Consider the following 19,851-nt stretch of genomic DNA (forward strand, 5'->3'; position numbering starts at 1 on the left):
GAAACCATTCATAAATTTTAAATTGCATGCCATTCTGAACAATGTGATGAAATTTCAAGCTGTCCTACTTAGTCCCTTCCAGGATATGAACCAGACCTTTGTCCAGTGTATCCACATTGTGTATGCTCTCCGCCTGTCAGTCACTTAATAACTGTCTACGTTATCATATTGAGCCTAGTGATCTCACGGTGCTTGTGTTCAAGTAACCCTTATTTTACTTAGTAATGGCCCCCAAATGCAAGAGCAGTGATGCTGGCAATTCAGATATGCCAAAGAGAAACTGTGAAGGGCTTTCTATAAGTAAAAATGGGAGTACAGTACAATAAGATATTTTGAGAGAGCGACACCACAATCACATAACTTTTATTATGGTATACTATGTATTATAATTATTCTACCTTATTGCCAGTTGTTAATCTATTTTTTTTAAATGTTTGTTTATTTTTTATTTTATTTTTAATTTATTGATTTTTCAGAGAGAGGAGAGAGACAGAGAAAGTAAGAAGAGAGAAGGGGGGAGCAGGAAGCAGTAGTAGTTGCTTCCTGCATGTGCCTTGATGGAGTGAGGCTAGGGTTTTAAACCAGTGACCTCAGTGTTCCAGGTCAATGCTTTATCCACTGCGCCACTACAGGTCAGACCAGTTGTCAATCTCTTACTGTGCTTAATTTATAAATTACTTTATCATAGGTGTGAAAATACCTGATATATACTAAGGTAAACAATCATCCTCCTTTTGACAGTCCTTCTTTTGTAAGTTCTGTCCTCCCTCAAAAAGTGTCCTCCTGCCTGACCAGGTGGTGGTGCAGTGGATACAGCGTCGGACTGGGATGCAGAGAACCCAGGTTCGAGACCCCGAGGTCACCAGCTTGAGCGCGGGCTCATGTGGTTTGAGCAAAAGCTCACCAGCTTGGACCCAAGGTCGTTGGCTCGAGCAAGGGGTTACGCGGTATGCTGAAGGCCCACGGTCAAGGCACATATGAGAAAGCAATCAATAAACAACTAAGGTGTTGCAATGAAAAACTAATGATTGATGCTTCTTGTCTCTCTACATTCCTGTCTGTCTGTCCCTATCTATCCCTCGCTCTGACTCTCCCTCTGTCTAAAAAAAAAAGAAAAAAAAAGTGTCCTTCTACATGTCCTCCCTTTTGATATTGGAAGACTAATCTGTAAATGTCCGTATTAAATCGATGCAGAGTGGATCCATTGCATGTGATGTGACGTATTTGAATCTAAATGAGTACTTTTTTCTTATAATTATTATTAAAAATTAATAGGCATGTAAGCATAATTATAATATAAAATATTACAAATGTTTTTATTATGCATTTATCATATTAGAGTGTATTATTGTTGCAATGAATAAAATGTTTCTTTTATTTATGATATTGTTTTCTTCCATTTATTTTTGTCCTCCTTTTCCTTGTAAAAAAGTTAGTTACCTTATATATACAGTCATGTGTCTCATACAACCTTTCGGTCAGTGACAAACCACATATATGATGGTGATTCATGAGATTATAATAAAGCTAAAAAATTCTTATTGCCTAGTGACAAAGTAGACAAAACTGCCCGATGACACATTTCTCAGAACATATCCTCTAATTCAGTGGTTTTTCAACCGCCAGTCCACCAGAAATTTAGTGCCAATCCGTCAAAGAGTTAACCACCCTGATGCTGTGGACCAGCACAAAATTTCTGGTGGGCCATTTGTTGGAAAACATTGCTCTGTTCCTGGCCCGATAGCGTGGTATGTTAGAGTGTAGTCTAGCTACACAGAGGTAGCCTGTCATATTCCCGGTCAGGGCACGTACCGAAACAGATTGATGTTTCTGTTTTCTCTCTCTTCTCCTTCCTCTCTCTCTAAAGTGAATCAATAAAAAAAATTTTTTTAAATAAAAACACTTGCCTGACCTGTGGTGGCGCAGTGGATAAAGCGTCGATCTGGAAATGCTGAGGTCGCCGGTTCGAAACCCTGGGTTTGCCTGGCCGAGGCACATATGGGAGTTGATGCTTCCAGCTCCTCCCCCCTTCTCTCTCTATCTCTCTCTCCTCTCTAAAATTAATAAAATAAAAAAAAAATTTATAAAAAAAAATAAATAAAAAAATAAATAAATAAAAACACTGCTCTACTTAAACAGAGCATGACTGTATCAAGTTCAGCGCTATTCATTGTTTTGGGAATCCACTGGGGGTCTTGGATAGTATCCCGTACAGATAAAGGGGAACTACTATAATCAACACATGCTAGCTAGCACTGTTATAGCTATGTTACTTCTGTGGTGACTAATTCCTCTGGTTTTCCCAGGATTGGTTTAACTTTTCGGTTTTAAAACTGAAAGTCTCACATCCAGGGGACCCCTTTGGTCACCATAGGTACATCGGACTTAGTTTTGCTAATTCACTTTGGAAAGACTACGACAAAAATGATGTTCTCTATTAGCATGATCTGTTGCTTTGAGACGATTCTGAGCAGCATGTTTCAAAGCTGCTTTTTCCAGTGTCCCTGCTCTCAGTATCTTTTCCTGATTCATTCTAGCCTTCACACCACATCAGTGAATAACTAAGCTCCCCAAACTCTTTTCTCCTGTCTGTTTCTCATACACAACTAATCAGGTTGTTTCCTCTTTCACCTCCCCTTTAGACTATCAGGGCCCAAAGGGCAAAGGAGTCTCGCCCTGATTTTACACATGCTCAATCAATGCTTGTGGTTTGAGCTAAATTTTGCTTTCCCGGTTTTGAATGGGAGGGTCAGGATTAATTTGCTTCTGCATAGTATTTCCATAAAGGTGAGGCTTTTCCCCAAGTAGATAATGCTCTATGACCTTAGGCAAGCTACTTAACCTCTCTGTGTCGTTGAATAACGTCAGTGATGTCATTGTGTTGTTACTGATATCTGGGTTAGAATAAATTGAATTTGGAAAGTGGCAGAGCTGAAATTTAATCCACGAAGTCTGTCTCCAGCCTTAAAATTCTGAGCTCTTAACCATTTTTCTTGATTTTCTAAATCAGGGAAAAGAAATAGCAAGGATATTGAGAGAAAATTCAGGTAGAAATATAACAAATGAGTTTGTATCTGTACTCAAAGAATGAGTATGGATACACAAAAGCAAGGTCAATACTTAGAAATTCGATTTTAGTTCTAGATTTTACTGCTTTAATTTTCTAAAAGTCTTCACTGTTTTTAAGTATAGAAAAATAGAGGGGAGGTATAATTTCTTTAAGAGTTTTTCTCTTGAAGGAAAGAAAACATTCAACCCAGAGGCCTGCCCCCCTCTCCCTACTCACTACCTAATGTTCATAAAGATTTACTAAGTAAGCAGCAGCACCAGATCCAAGATGGCCGCTAGCAGGAGGCTGATGAGGGAGCTTGAAGAAATCCACAAATGTGGAATGAGCCTGACCTGTGGTGGCGCAGTGGATAAAGCGTCGACCTGGAAATGCTGAGGTCGCCGGTTCAAAACCCTGGGCTTGCCTGGTCAAGGAACATATGGGAGTTGATGCTTCCAGCTCCTCCCCCCTGTCTCTCTCTCCTCTCTGTCTCTCTTTCTCCTCTCTAAAATGAATAAATAAAAGTAAAAAAAAAAAAAAATGTGGAATGAAAAACTCCCGTAACATCCAGGTGATGAAGCTAATTTATTGACTTGGCAAGGGCTTATTGTTCCTGACAATAATTCTCCCTATGGTAAGGGGGCCTTCAGAATCGAAATAAACTTTCCAGCAGAGTACCCATTCAAACCACATAAGATCACATTTAAAACAAAGGTCTATCACCCCAACATGGATGAAAAGGGGCAGGTCTGTCTGCCAGTAATTAGTGCTGGAAACTGGAAGCCAGCAACCAAAACCGACCAAGTAATTCAGTCCCTCATAGCACTGGTGAATGACCCCCAGCCGGAGCACCCACTTCGGGCTGACCTAGCTGAAGAATACTCTAAGGACCATAAAAAATTCTGTAAGAATGCTGAAGAGTTTACAAAGAAATATACAGAAAAGCGACCGGTGGACTAAAATCTGCCACAATTGATTCCAGCAAGTGTGAGCAGAGACCTGGAGCGGTGCATTGAGACACCCTGCAAAGCAGAACTCTGTGGAAAATTGACAGGTGCCAATCGCCTGGTGTTTGCTTCTGGCAGTTACTAACTTTCTACAATTTTTTTAATCAAAAGTGATCTATATCAGTGGTCCCCAACCCCCGGGCCGCGGACTGGTACCGGTCTGTGGGCCATTTGGTACCAGTCCGCAGAGAAAGAATAAATAACCTAAATATTTCCGTTTTATTTATATTTAAGTCTGAATGATGGTTTTTGTTTGTTTGTTTTTGTTTTTTACAGAGACAGAGAGAGAGTCAGAGAGAGGGATAGACAGGGACAGACAGACAGGAACAGAGACTAGAAGCATCAATCATCAGTCTTTTGTTGCGACTCCTTAGTTGTTCATTGATTGCTTTCTCATATGTGCCTTGGCCTGGGACCTTCAGCATACCGCGTAACCCTTGCTCGAGCCAGCGACCTTGGGTCCAATCTGCTGAGCTTTTTGCTCAAGCCAGATGAGCCCGCGCTCAAGCCAGCGACCTCGGAGTCTCGAACCTGAGTCTTCTGCATCCCAGTTCGACGCTCTATCCACTGCGCCACCACCTGGTCAGGCGATGTTTTATTTTTTTAAAAATGACCAGATTCCCTCTGTTATATCCGTCTAAGCCTCACTCTTGACGATGGGTTTTTTTTTTTTTGTTTTTTTTTTATTTATTGATTTTTTAATTGATTTTTAGAGAGAGGGGAGAGAGAGAGAAGGGGGAGGAGCAGGAAGCATCAACTCCCATATGTGCCTTGACCAGGCAAGCCCAGGGTTTCGAACCGGCAACCTCAGTGTTCCAGGTCGACGCTTTATCCCACTGCGCCACCACAGGTCAGGCATAAGCCTCACTCTTGATGCTTGTCTCGGTCATGTGATACATTTAACCGTCCCACCCTAAAGGCCGGTCCGTGAAAATATTTTCTGACATTAAACCAGTCCGTGGCCCAAAAAAGGTTGAGGACCACTGATCTAGGTAACCTGTAAAGAAAGGATTAAAAATTTAAAATGTTCTAAAAAAAAAAAAAGATTTATTAAGTAAGATTTGATTTTCTACCAAAACCAAATTGGGAATTGTGAAGACAGGCTGAAAAAAAGAAAACATTCTTTGAGACTGTTCTTTCTATTCTCATTTTTCAATATCTTGGGCATATATGTATTTTCACACTGAGTTATGAATGTCTTTCATATTAAGGTGACCAACTTTTTTACAATGAAAAGGATGACAAAAATAAATTGAAGAAAACAATATCGTAAATAAAAGAAACATTTTGCCTGACCAGGCGGTGGCACAGTGGATAGAGCATCGGACTGGGATGCAGAAGACCCAGGTTCGAGACCCAAGGTTGCCAGTTTGAGCGCAGGCTCATCTGGTTTGAGCAAAGCTCACCGGCTTGGACCCAAGGTCGCTGGCTTGAGGAAGGGGTTACTCGGTCTGCTGAAGGCCCACAGTCAAGGCACATATGAGAAAGCAATCAATGAACAACTAAGATGTCACAACAAAAAACTGATGATTGATGGGCTTCTCATCTCTCTCCGTTCCTGCCTGTCTGTCCCTATCTGTCCCTCTCTCTGACTCTCACTCTGTTTCTGAAAAAATAAAATAAAAGAAACATCTTATTCATTGCAAGAATAATGCACTATAATATGATAAATACATAATAAAAACATTTGTAATATTTTATATTGTAATTATGCTTACATGCCTATTAATTTTTAATAATAATTGTAAGAAAAAAAGCATTTATATACAAATACATCACATCACATGCAATAGATCAACTCTGCATCAATCGAATACGGACATTTACAGATTAGTCTTCCAATATCAAAAGGAGGACGTGTAGGAGGACACTTTTCAAGGGAGAATACAACTTACAAAAGAGGGATTGTCCTCCCTAAAGGAGGACGATTGGTCACCTTATTAATATAATTACTCATTTTATTTCCTTTTGAGGCTTTTATAATTCATTTGAACACGCATCTTCACGTAAACAAATATAGTTGAATCTTTTACTGAGAGGAACAGAGTACTCACTAATCAAGTTTCTGAGGAAATGGAGAGGTCAAAATGGTTTCAACACAAAAAACAGCAATGAAAACCACGTCCTCAGTGCACCATCCACACCCTTCTGGCAGGTGCAGCAGGTTCGTTCGTCAGGGTCAGCTTCTTTTCCACAAGTATACTTAGTTTATTTTTTAAATATTTTTATTATTTTTAAAAATTTTTATTTATTGATTTTAGCAAGAGAGGGAAGGGGAGAAAAAGAGAAACAGGAACATCTGTTTCTGTATGTGCCCTGACTGGGGATTGAACTGGCAACCTCTACAATTCGGGATACCCTGTAACCAACTGAGCTATCCGGTCAGGGCATTATTATCATTATTTTTATTTTTATTTGAGAGAGGGAGAGACTTGTTGTTCCACTTATTTATGCATTCACTGGTTGATTCTTGTATGTGCCCTGACTAGAATCGAGCCTACAACCTTGGCTTATGGGGGCAATGCTCTAACAAACTGAGCCACCCGGCCAGGGTACAAGTGGACGTTGTTTAGAGAAGCCTTCCTATTTTAGTCATCTTAGTAAGTTGTATTTTTCAAAGAATTTGCTTATTTATCTAAATTTTTACTTGTGGACATAAAATTGTTCGTTAAATTCTCTGATTATTATTGATTTTTAAAATCATCTTAATTTTTTTTTTCATTTTTCCGAAGCTGGAAACGGGGAGGCAGTCAGACAGACTCCCGCATGCACCCGACCGGGATCCACCTGGCATGCCCACCAGGGGGCGATGCTCTGCCCCTCTGGGGCGTCGCTCTGTTGCATCCAGAGCCATTCTAGCACCTGAGGCAGAGGCCACAGAGCCATCCTCAGCGCCCGGGCCATCTTTGCTCCAACGGAGCTTTGGCTGCCGGAGGGGAAGAGAGAGACAGAGAGGAAGGAGAGGGGGAGGGGTGGAGAAGCAGATGGGCGCTTCTCCTGTGTGCCCTGGCCGGGAATCGAACCTGGGACTCCTGAATGCCAGGCTGACACTGTACCGCTCAGCCAACCGGCCAGGGCCTAAAATCATCTTTATTGAAGTTAATGTACATACAGTAAAATTTGCCAATGTTAAGTACACGATAAGTTTTGACAAATGTATAGTTATGCAATCATCACCACAATTAAAACATAAAACATTTCTATCCCCCCAAAAAGCTTCTTTGTTGTTTTTTGACAGCTAGTCTCTTCACCTGGTCCTCAATACTAGACATTAACACTGGGGAACAATTTTTTTTTTCATTTTCTGTTGCATGAGATTTTAGAACTGTTTCTATATATTTCTGCATCGCTGATTCCAAATCTAAAATCCATTTTTTGGTGCATGCTCTAGCTTTTATGCAATTTTAATTTCTTTTTGTTACAGTTAATGGCATGCACTGGTTTTTAAATTGGAGTTAAAAGGCAACAAATGCCTGACCAGGCAATGGCGTAGTGGATAGAGCGTCGGGCTGGGAGGCAGAGGACCCAGGTTCAAGACCCCGAGGTCGCCAGCTTGAGCACGGGCTCATCTGGTTTGAGGAAAAGCTCACCAACTTGGACCCAAGGTCGTTGGCTCGAGCAAGGGGTTACTCAGTCTGCTGAAGGCCCGTGGTCAAGGCACATATGAGAAAGCAATCAATGAACAACTAAGGGGTTGCAATGCGTAATGAAAAACTAATGATTGATGCTTCTCATCTCTCCGTTCCTGTCTGTTTGTCCCTATCTATCCCTCTCTCTGACTCTTTCTCTGTCTCTGTAAAAAATAAAAAAATAAAAATAAATAAAAAAATAAAAAGGCAACAAAGGACTCTTGGATTGAACATAACCACAAGGCAATTAATGTTTTACAAACATCACTTTTACATAATTGTAGTTTTTAAATGTAAAAAATTATTATCTGATAAAAACACACTCTTATTTTGTTTTAAGATTGAATCATGGCTTCTTCCAGTAGGCGTAAATGGAAGAATAGTCCTGACACCTTCTGTTATATATGTGGCTGTTACATACTTCAACGTCAAAGGCGCAATATTTCATCATTTGTGACATGTGTATATATTGCCTATTTTCAAGTTCCCTTTGGCGATCAAGACAAGAATTGGGCTCCTCATATTATATGTCATAATTGTGAGGAAATGTTTCATGACTGGACAAAAGGAAAATGCAAAGGAATGCCTTTTGGTATTCCCATGGTTTGGCGTGGACCTAAGGACCACAGCAGTGACTGTTATTTCTGTCTGACCCATACAAAGGTCATCGGGAAGGAAAAACAGCATATGATCGCATATCCTAATATTTCTTCAGCAATACGACCTATCCTACACTCTGACACACTCCCGGTTCCAGTTTTCAATGGTTTTATTTCTTCTAAGGATGAAGAAAGTTAACATAGTGATCAAGTATATTTTGATAAGATGCATGAGGAAATGGTTGTAGAATCTGAAGGGTCTTCTTCTGATGCCAAGCAGTCATTAACCCCTCAGCAGTTTAGCCAACCCGAATTGAATGACTTAGTAAGAATGACATAAAAATTGTCCTTGACTTTCTGAAATATGAGGAGCATAATTGGATCATTTGTGTGGATCTTAAAATGGTAAATTTCTTGCTAGGACAACAGAGAGGTTTCACGAAATATCCTTGCTTTCTGTGTTTGTGGGACAGCCGAGCTCAGGAGAAACACTGGGCACAGAAGGAGTGGCCGAAACGTGAAGCTCTGGAAGTAGGGATGCAAAATATTGTGAATGAACCTGTAGTTAGTTGAGACAGGATCATTTTTCCCCCACTTCACATCAAACTTGGCTTAATGAAGCAGTTTGTTCAGGCTTTAAATAGAGAAAGTGAATGCTTTCAACATATTATTTCTGCTTTTCCTGCCTCCTTGTCTTTTGAGAAGATAAAAGCAGGTGTATTTTATGGACCTCAAATTCAAACCCTCATACGTGAGGAAGAATTTGCCAGGAAGATGAATAAGGAGGAGAAAGCAGCATGGCAGTCTTTTGTGGCAGTTACAAAGAACTTCCTTGGCAATAAAATAGCAGAAAACTGAACTTCTGGTTCAAAGGATGCCTTTGGCTTTCCACGACATTGGATGTAACATGAGCATTAAGATTCACTTCCTGAACAGTCACCTTGATAAGTTTCCAGAAAACCTTGTAGCTGTTAGTGATGAACAGGCTACTGCTGGAGCATCAAACGAGATTGTCCTCAACAAGTACACAAACACAAGAGCTACAAACGCAAATTTTTGCCTGAATAGAATTTAAATAAGTTTTGCGCAAATTTTATGATTAAAATGTGTTTTAATATGTTCTATTTTGAAATTGTAGACAAACTCTGATGCAATCATATCTTATTAGTGTATTTATTGCATTATATAAATTATTATATTTTTACAAAAATGATGCCTAAGAAGACATTCTACTTCATTATGTTAAACTAAATGTTGAAAATTTTACAATAAGATAAAAACCTAAAATCTTGAATTGCAAAAAAATTGTATCTTACAGAGAAAAACTAATGTCAAATTTGAGATCAGCACACTCGAATTAGGTAAGAACAAGTTTTTGTGGATGCAACAAAAATTTTGTCCCCAGTCATTGATCTGGTCTCCAGCCCTATAATTTTGCCTGTTTAAGAAAGCCATTAAAAAAAAAAAAAAGCCATATAATTAGAATCTTATAGTACAGGGGTCGGGAACATTTTTGGCTGAGAGAGCCATAAATGCCACATATTTTAAAATGTAATTCCATGAGAGCCATACAATGACCCGTGAACATTACACATTATCCAATAAAAATTTGGTGTGGTCTTAGAGGACAGCTGTGATTGGCTCCTGCCACCTGCAACCATGAACAGGAACAGTAGGAAACGAATGGATTGTAATACATGAGAATGTTTTATATTTTTAACGTTATTATTTTTTAATTAAAGATTTGTCTGCGAGCCTAATGCAGCCATCAAAAGAGCTACATCTGGCTCGCGAGCCATAGGTTCCCGACCCCTGATATAGTATGTATTCCTTTATGTCTAGATTCTTTCATTTAGCATGAAGTTTTTCAGATTCATTCATGTTGGATGGGTGTGTATCAATAGTTTGTTCCTTCTTCTCCTGACTTAAATTCCATTGTATGGCTATACTGCAATCTGTTTCTTCTTTCACAAGTTGACAGAAATTTGGGTTATTTCCAGGTTGAGGCTATTATGAATAAAGCTGTTACAATCATTTTCATACAAGTCTTTGTGTGGACATGTTTTCATATCTCGGGCAAATATCTAGGACTGGAATGGCTGAGTCATATAGTAGGTATATGTTCAACTTTATAAGAAACTAACAAATTATTTTCCTAATGACTATACCATCTTACATTCCCATCAGAAATGTATGAGAGTTTCAATAGTTTCATATCCTTGCTAAACTCTTGGTAATGAACACACTTTTTATAGCCATTCTAGTAAATGTGTGGATGTAACTCATTAAGATTTTAAATTTTCATTTCCCCAGTGTGTGTGCATATCTTCATGTGTTTCATTTATACATTTTCTTTAAGAATGGGTTCAAATATTTGGTTCCCTTTTAAACTTGTTTGACAGAAACAAACGCATAGGTACAAAGAACAAATTGATGGTTGCAGATGGAAAAGGCGTTGAGAGAATGGTTGAAGAAAGTGAAGGGATTAAGAAGTACAAACTAAAAATTACAAATAGTTGGGGAAATGTAAAGTACAGCACAGGGAATATAGTGGATAGTATTGTAATCATTGTGTATGGGGCCAGGTAGGTACCAGCTTTATGGGGAAAGAATTGCTTCACAGGTTATATAAATGTCTAACTGCCCTGGCCGGTTGGCTCAATGGTAGAGCATTGGCCTGGCGTGCAGAAGTTCCAGGTTCGATTCCCGGCCAGGGCACACAGGAGAAGCGCCCATCTGCTTCTCCACCCCTCCCTCTCTCCTTCCTCTCTGTCTCTCTCTTCCCCTCCTGCAGCCAAGGCTCCCCTGGAGCAAAGTTGGCCGGGTGCTGAGGATAGCTCCATGGCTTCTGCCTCAGGTGCTAGAATGGCTCTGGTTACAGCAGAGCAAAGCCCCAGATGGGCAGAGCATCGCCCCCTGGTGGACATGCCAGGTGGATCCCAGTCGGGCGCATGCAGGAGTCTGTCTGACTGCCTCCCCGTTTCCAACTTCAGAAAAATACAAAAAAAAAAGAAGAAAAAAAATGTCTATTATGCCATACACCTAAAACCAATATAATATTGAATGTCAAGAGTATTTGAAAATGGTTTTTAAAAATAAAAAATAATAAATGAATTTTAAAATGTTAAATAATATACTTGAGTTTTAGTCTTTTTATGGAGTTTCAGACTCTTATTTTTTTAACATTCTGGATACAAGTCTTTTATCAGAAATAAATTTCGCACATACATTTTCCCAGTATATGGCTTGGTTTTTAATTTTCTTCAAAGGATCTTTTGAAGAGGTAAGGTTTAAATTTTCATGAAGTTCAATTGATTCATTATTATTCTTTTAGGTTTTGTGTCCTGTCTTTGCCTCACACAGTGCATAAAAACTTTCTCTTCTGCTTTCATTTTGAAGTTTTATAGTTTTACCTCTTTACTTTAAATCCTTGAATGATTTAGAGTTAATTTTTATATATGTTATTTTTAAAATTTGTTGATTGATTTGAGAGAGAGAGAAAGGGAGAGAGAGACAGAACCATCCATCTGTTTCTGTATGTGCCTTGACTGGGATCGAACCAGCAACCTTTGCATACCAGGACAATGCTTTAACCAACCAAGGTATTCATTCAGGCAGGGCTATATTTGTTATAAGGTGGATTAGAGTTCATTTTTTTTTCATCTGGATATCAAATTATTTCAGCTTCATTTTATAAAAAGAAAAAAAAAGTCAATCAACCATACATGTGTAAGTCTATTTTTGGATTTTTTATTCTGTTCCATTAATATATACATCGATCCTTATGCTAATATCACATTTTAATATTGATTACTGTAGGTAAGTGTTCCACATTGTTTTGTTTTGTTTTGCAAAGTTGTTTGGCTGTTTTAGATTTTTCAGATTTTCATGTAAATTTTATAATCAGTTTGTTAATTTTTCTCGGTCATGTGCTGATATTTTGATTGGTATTGTCAAGAATCTAAAATTAAATTTGGGAAGATTTGACATCTTAATACCATTGAGTCTTCTAATTCATGAACATTGTATAACTTTCTACTTATTTAGGTCCTCTTTAATTTATTTCAACAATGTTTTTAGTGTTCAGGTTTCACACAGATTTATCCCTACAAATATATTATGTCTTTAAATGCAATTGTCTTTTTTATGTTTGTTTGTTTGTTTTGTTTTTTGTGGTTTTTTTGTTGTTTTTTTTTGCATTTTCTGAAGCTGGAAACAGGGAGACAGACTCCCGCATGCGCCCGACTGGGATCCACCCGGCACGCCCACCAGGGGGCGACGCTCTGTCCACCAGGGGGCGATGCTCTGCCCATCCTGGGCGTCGCCATGTTGCGACCAGAGCCACTCTAGCGCCTGAGGCAGAGGCCACAGAGCCATCCCCAGCGCCCGGGCCATCTTTGCTCCAATGGAGCCTTGGCTGCGGGAGGGGAAGGTAGAGACAGAGAGGAAGGCGCGGTGGAGGGGTGGAGAAGCAAATGGGCGCTTCTCCTGTGTGCCCTGGCCGGGAATCAAACCCGGGTCCTCTGCACGCTAGGCCGACGCTCTACCGCTGAGCCAACCAGCCAGGGCTCAATTGTCTTTAAATTATATTGTTTATAACTTTCAATGTCCAGTTGTTTTTGCCAGTATATAGAATTTTTTTTTTGTATACTAACCATATATTCTACAAGCTTGCTAAATTCATTTATTAGTGCTAGCAGTTTCGTTTGTAGATTTGGTAGAATTGTTTACTTAGCTAATCATATCTTCAAATAAAGACAATTTTTTTACTTCTTCCTTTCCAGACTATATGCTTTTTATTTCTTTTCCTTGCCTTATTACACTTGTTAGTCCCTATATACAATGTTAGGTAGAACACAGATGAGAAAATGAATAATGGGGTAAACCATTTCCCACATTGCATATGATAAAGCTGACGAGGGATTTCCACAGTTTAAGTTCTTGCCCTGAGCTCAGCTGCTTCCCTCGTGCTTTTAGGTTTTCTAACTGATTTTTAGTTCTATCACTCTCAGATTTTTTCTGCTAGACTTTTAAAACTTTTGTCAACTTACCTTGCCTTTTTAAAAGAACTAAGCTCTTCGGCCCTGGCCGGTTGGCTCAGCGGTAGAGCGTCGGCCTGGTGTGCGGGGACCCGGGTTCGATTCCCAGCCAGGGCACATAGGAGAAGCGCCCATTTGCTTCTCCACCCCCCCCCCCTTCCTCTCTGTCTCTCTCTTCCCCTCCCGCAGCCAAGGCTCCATTGGAGCAAAGATGGCCCGGGCGCTGGGGATGGCTCCTTGGCCTCTGCCCCAGGCGCTAGAGTGGCTCTGGTCGTGGCAGAGCGACCCCCCCGGAGGGGCAGAGCATCGCCCCTGGTGGGCAGAGCGTCGCCCCTGGTGGGCGTGCGGGGTGAATCCCGGTCGGGCGCATGCGGGAGTCTGTCTGACTGTCTCTCCCCGTTTCCAGCTTCAGAAAAATACAAAAAAAAAAAAAAAAAAAAAGAAAAATAAATAAATAAAAGAACTAAGCTCTTCTGGATTCTGAGTAGACTTTGGGCAAGAGGTAATTTTATTAAAAATGGAATTTTCAAAGGTTACAAAGAGTTTTTAAATGCAGACTGAAGGTTTCTATTTTTTGTTTTGTTTTGTGAAAATATAAGAGGGTTTAGTTATTATATTTAGACTATGTGTTAATAGAATATTCTTACCTGTTTTCACAGTACTTATTATTCCTGATTGTGAAAAATTTCTTCTGAACAAAAAAGGAAAGCATATTAAAACTTATGTTCTTTTTTTTCTTTTTCTTTTTTAATTTTTTTTTTTTTTTGTATATTTCCGAAGTTGGAAACGGGAGGCAGTCAGACAGACTCCCGCATGCGCCCGACCGGGATCCACCCGGCACGCCCACCAGGGGGCAATGCTCTGCCCATCTGGGGCGTCGCTCTGTTGTGACCAGAGCCATTCTAGCACCTGAGGCAGAGGCCATGGAGCTATCCTCAGCGCCCGGGCCATCTCTGCTCCAATGGAGCCCTGGCTGCAGGAGGGGAAGAGAGAGACAGAGGAAGGAGAGAGGGAGGGGTGGAGAAGCAGATGGGCGTTTCTCCTGTGTGCCCTGGCTGGAAATCAAACCTGGGACTCCTGCATGCCAGGCCAACGCTCTACCATTGAGCCAACCGGCCAGGGCCTTATGTTCTTTTTTGAAGCATTTTAAAAAGTTTTAAAAATTGATTTTGGAGAGAGAGGAAGGGAGAGAAAAGAGAAAGAGACAAAAACAAAATTAATCTGTCCCTGTATATGCCCAGAGTGGGAATCGAACCCACATCCTCTGCATATCAGGATGATGCTTTAACCAACTGAGGAATCCAGCCATAAGTCCTGCCTGAGTAGCTCAGTTAGAGCATTGTCCAGATATGCCAAGGTTTGGTCCCTGGGAAGGGCACATAAAACAGAATCAACCTATGAATTCATAAATGAGTGGAACAACAAGTCTATGTTTCTCTTTCTCTCTGTCTCTCTAAAAGCAATAAAAAATTATATAAAAGTTTAATATTTTTTAAACTATGTAATACATAAGATTTTTTTAAAATTTAAGAAGTGAGGCCCTGGCCGGTTGGCTCAGTGGTAGAGTGTCGGCCTGGCGTGAGGGAGTCCCGGGTTTGATTCCCAACCAGGGCACACAGGAGAAGCACCCATCTGCTTCTCCACCCCCCCCTCCTTCCTCTCTGTCTCTCTCTTCCCCTCCTGCAGCCAGGGCTCCATTGGAGCAGAGATGGCCTGGCGCTGAGGATGGCTCTGTGGCCTCTGCCTCAGGCGCTAGAATGGCTCTGGTCATAACAGAGCAACGCCCCAGATGGGCGGAACATCGCCCCCTGGTGGGCATGCTGGATGGATCCCGGTCGGGCGCATGCGGGAGTCTGTCTGACTGCCTCCCCGTTTCCAACTTCAGAAAAATACAAAAAAAAAAAATTAAGGAGTGAAAAAGTATATAGTAAAAGTGAGTCTCACATCTCTGGTACCCAGTCCTTAGTTTTCCCAGGAGATACTCATTTTTAACAATTATTTATATATCATTCCAGGATATTTTATGCATATATATAGGCACATATATTATTTAATACATTCCTTTAAATATAAATCAAATTATGCTATTTACACTAGCATATTGCATTTATATTTCATAAAATGTCTTAGAGTTCCATATTGATATAAAAACAATGCCTTATTGCAGTTGTTCTCAAACTTTTTGAGGTCGGGGCACATTTAAAATTTTACAAAGAATTGTAAGGTGCTCTATATACAAATTTCTGAGAAATAGGTTATAATAGTTAAGTCAAATATTAAAGAAAAAATATATAAAGTCCAAGCATGGGAACCACTGCCTTATTGTAATGGCTACATAACATTCCATTAAAGAATATGTAACAAAAAGCAAATATTTGTTACTTGGTCTTTTACAAAAAATCAAAAACCTCTCAAGATACTGTATTTAGAAATTTAAACATACTTATAAATAACTCCTGGGTCAAAGGCAAAATCATAATAAAAAGTTGATAAGGGCCCTGGCCGGTTGGCTCAGTGGTAGAGCATCGGCCTGGCGTGCAGAAGTCCCGGGTTCGATTCCCAGTCAGGGCACACAGGAGAAGCGCCCATCTGCTTCTCCACCCCTCCCCCTCTCCTTCCTCTCTGTCTCTCTCTTCCCCTCCCGCAGCTGAGGCTCCATTGGAGCAAGGATGGCTCCTTGGCCTCTGCCCCAGGCGCTAGAGTGGCTCTGGTCGCAACAGAGCAATGCCCGGGAGGGGCAGAGCATCGCCCTCTGGTGAGCAGAGCGTCGCCCCCTGGTTGGCGTGCCGGGTGGATCCCGGTCGGGCGCATGCGGGAGTCTGTCTGACTGTCTCTCCCCATTTCCGGCTTCAGAAAAATACAGGAAAAAAAAAAAAGTTGATAAGTAATTAGAACAGAATAATAGCGAAAGCACTCTATATCAAAACTTGTAGGCTAGAGTAGAAGTGATTCTTTTAGCCTTATCTGCTCATATTAAAAAGAAAACAAACCAAACAAAAATTAATGCAATATATCCCAAATAACAGATAGGAAAGGAATACAAAATAAATACAAGAAGACTAAAAAAAAGTTAACAATGGTGAAAATGAATAGAAGAAAAGAAAAAAATAGTAAAATTGAAAAACCAACATTTTTTAAAAGATTAACAAAATTGTTTTGTTTTATAAAAATAGAAAAGGCATTGTTCGGCAGATAAAATGTATTATACTCACTTTGTTAAAGATGGCGCTGCCCACGTGGAGGCCGTCGCCCAGGTGATATTAATGTGTGTTGGGGGCAGGCTGTGGGCAGGCAGGATCGTTGTAGCCTGGGGCTTGGTTTTGGGATTAAGCCTTTCCCACCCTTTTTGATGTGGGATGGTCCAATCCCATCATGCCCCAGATAAGTGACTTTGTATTAGAGATTTCCCTATTTTGTATATTGGATTAAAGGTTTGGATTTCTACACTATAAAATGGGGACAGAATGGGAGCTTGTGCTCTTGGTTCCTGAGATTAGCATTAGAGAGCAGAGAGCAGAGAAAGGCCACATGGAGGAAGCCTGGAGAAACAGCAAGATGGCAGAATGCTGAGTGAGAAGCCAGTTTGTGCAGAGTTTATATCTGGGATAAGGAAGGAGATGGGGAACTGAGGAGAATAAGGCTGGTGAGCTAGAAACCTTTGATTCTAGGAAACTCAGATTAAGTCAGTAGCTTTGTGAGCACTGAATGTGAGTGGGTTTTGGAGCCCAGTGTGTATTTTTTACTTGCCCGCCGGGTGCAAGCTAGAATTAAAGATGGTGGCCCATCAGTTTTTGGCTCCGTTGTTTCTTTACCGACTGTCCGAATCCAATGCGAACCTGCATGGGCCAGGCTGCTGTGACAGTGGCCCTGGCCGCTGGCTTTATAGGCATAAATGAGTGCGAGTTCTTATTCTTGGTACTGAATTCTTCAGTTCCAGAGTTTTCATTGGGTTCTCCTTCAAATTTGGCATCCCTCAACTCTGTCATTAAAAAGAAATAATAATTTCCAGTTCTGTGCTGAAATTTTTAATTTTGTTTTTTGTCTCCTAAAAAAATAGAAATATAGTTAAAGTCTATAGTTGACACCTCAATGTCACAAACCCCGTGGCTACTTCTGTTATTTGTTGTTACTATTGATTCTTCTTCAAACTGCCTAAATCTTTTCTGTGCCTGATGATTCTTTAATGTCTGGTGGGTGGGCACTGTATTTGAAACTCTGTAGAAATAACTTGATGTCTTCTTCTATCTAAAAGTGCCTAAGGGCATTAGCAATGGGGATTACTTTAATCCAATTTCAGGGATTGAAATGATAAAACACTGGGATGAAGTTCTTAGAAGGACAAATCTACTTAACAGTTTTGTTATAATCTTACTGTAAAGACCCACAGGCTCTCAAGCCAAAGCTAGAGTGGGATCTTCGATGCCTCCCTTACCAAGAGTAAGCTACGCTGAATGTTTAATGGCATCAGAGATGAAAACAATTAGGCATTCTGAGTAAGCTTAAATTGGTGCACACTCAAATTGATATCCTTAAACTTTCTTTTTTTAAAATTATTTATTTATTTATTCTTTTTAGAGAGGAGGGGGGGAGAGAGAGAGAGAAAGAGAGAGAGAGAGAAGGGGGAGGAGCAGGAAGCATCAACTCCCATATGTGCCTTGACCAGGCAAGCCAGGGTTTTGAACCGGCAACCTCAGTGTTTCCAGGTTGACGCTTTATCTACTGTACCACCACAGGTCAGGCCGATATCCTTAAACTTTCAATTCTACGTTTAATGGATATAGAAATGAGTTCTGACTACAAGAAAGATGGAACAAAGATCACTCTTGTAAAAAGGCCCCCATGTAACCAACATAGTAAGCTTGTAATAAACTGAGACTCTCCCTCTTAATAAGCTCTTGGCTCCTTTACCTGGTATTCACAGGCTGCTCCCTCTGCCTGGATTTTCTTCGCACAGATGTCCACACGGTTCATTGCCTCATCTCCTTCAAGTCTTTACATAAATGCTACCATCTTAATATCCTGGGGCCTGATGATCCTATTTAAAAGAGGCACCTCTCTGATTCCTGCTTCTTCTTACCCTGTTCAGCTTTCTGTGTGTTTGTTTGTTTTTTATAAACTACTTATCTTCTACTGTGCTGTAATATACTTATTCATTATGCCTAAGCTTTGTCTGCTTTGTTCACTGATGTGTTGTCGCATTTAGATCAGCATCTATTTGGTGCCAGTAGATGTTTGATAAATGAATAAATGGAGGTAGCTCAGAGGTCTCACTTCTCACTTCTGCCCTACAGTTTATCAAGTTTTTTTTGTTTTAACTAGTTATAGTCCAATCCTCAAGAGGAATTTGTGTGAATATATCTCCAGACCTTCACATACTTCTAGTAGTATTTTAGATTTCTATAATTGCAGGAAGTCTAAAATAGATCCTGCCTGCCTGACCCACCCTCTGATTCTGCGTCTCACGAGGTGGAAGATCTCCTCAGAGATATCTGGATTATTCTCAAAGTCATAGGCTACCCCACCCTGCATCCATCTCCACAATAGTGATAATTTTGCCCAGAAGCAGATGACCTCTCCTTCTACAGACTTCTTGGATAGTTCTAGAATAGGCTTCTTTCTTGGCTTCCTTGAATAGCAGCCCTCCCTTCTGAATGACTCACTCTCTTCTTGAATAGTTCTTGCCCTTTTTCTTTCAGGAGATTTTGGGGTTGGTTTTATTTTCCTTGCTGTTTAATCTAATGGGAACAATATTAACTTTTTCCTTTCCAAGTTTCCAGATGTCTGTCACTCCCTGTACCTAAGCTGATAGCCATTCTTTGAAACACATGAACATTCAAACACATTAGTATTCAGTACCTTAAATCTGACAAATGCATCTTTAACTTCCTCTTCCATAGAAATGGTGAAAATTCACACCATGAATGGAAAAGAAAAATATCGCAATGCTCCATGTATAAGACACTCCCATGTATAAGACACACCTTTATTTGGGGCCTGAAATGATCGAATTCTTATTCTCATTCACAGTCTCACTCCATAGATAAGGAAGCAAAGCTGATTGAATGGCTAAAAGCCTTTGGTTGGAGTCGGATAGGACTGGTTTGAGACCTTCATCTCTACCACTATAGGGTTGAAGTGTAACCTTGAGTTAGTCATTTAACCCCCCTGAGCCTCTATTTCTTCATCTATAAAATGAATAATAATAAAGTGGGACCTAACATTTGTTAAGAGTTTATTAAATGCCAGGACTATCCAAAGTATATTACATGGATTCACTGAGATTTTCACAGTAGTGCTATGTGGTTAAAAGAAAAACATCAGCCTGACCAGACGGTGATGCAGTGGATAGAGCATTGGACTGGGATGAAGAAGGACCCAGGTTCGAGACCCCGAGGTCGCTAGCTTGAATGCGGGCTCATCTAGCTTGAGCAAAAAGCTCAGCAGATTGGACCCAAGGTCGCTGGCTCGAGCAAGGGGTTACTCGGTCTGCTGAAGGCTCGCAGTTAAGGTACATATGAGAAAGCAATC

At 40.4% G+C, this 19,851-nt stretch overlaps 1 protein-coding gene across 2 annotated transcripts; it reads left to right on the top strand.

The window, feature by feature from the left end:
- The first annotated feature begins 3,337 nt into the window (after positions 1-3,337).
- Positions 3,338-4,009, top strand: LOC136319985 (ubiquitin-conjugating enzyme E2 L3-like). Of its 2 annotated transcripts, none has more exons than XM_066253127.1 (2): positions 3,338-3,404; positions 3,621-4,009. In XM_066253127.1, exons 1-2 carry the CDS (start codon positions 3,338-3,340, stop codon positions 4,007-4,009), a joined length of 456 nt encoding a protein of 151 aa, XP_066109224.1. The 2 variants fall into 2 exon arrangements, with proteins under 2 accessions (XP_066109224.1, XP_066109225.1); XM_066253128.1 differs by having other exon boundaries at positions 3,338-3,365; positions 3,669-4,009.
- Positions 4,010-19,851: the final 15,842 nt, after the last annotated feature.

Source organism: Saccopteryx bilineata, chromosome 1 (genome assembly GCF_036850765.1).
Source record: "Saccopteryx bilineata isolate mSacBil1 chromosome 1, mSacBil1_pri_phased_curated, whole genome shotgun sequence".
NCBI lineage: Eukaryota > Metazoa > Chordata > Mammalia > Chiroptera > Emballonuridae > Saccopteryx > Saccopteryx bilineata.

Excerpts from the sequence above, each read along its gene's own strand:
- LOC136319985 (XM_066253127.1), top strand. The coding sequence starts at position 3,338 with ATGGCCGCTAGCAGGAGGCTGATGAGGGAGCTTGAAGAAATCCACAAA. Across the intron at positions 3,405-3,620 it reads ATGTGGAATGAGCCTGACCT|GTGATGAAGCTAATTTATTG; the intron begins GTGGTGGCGCAG and ends CGTAACATCCAG.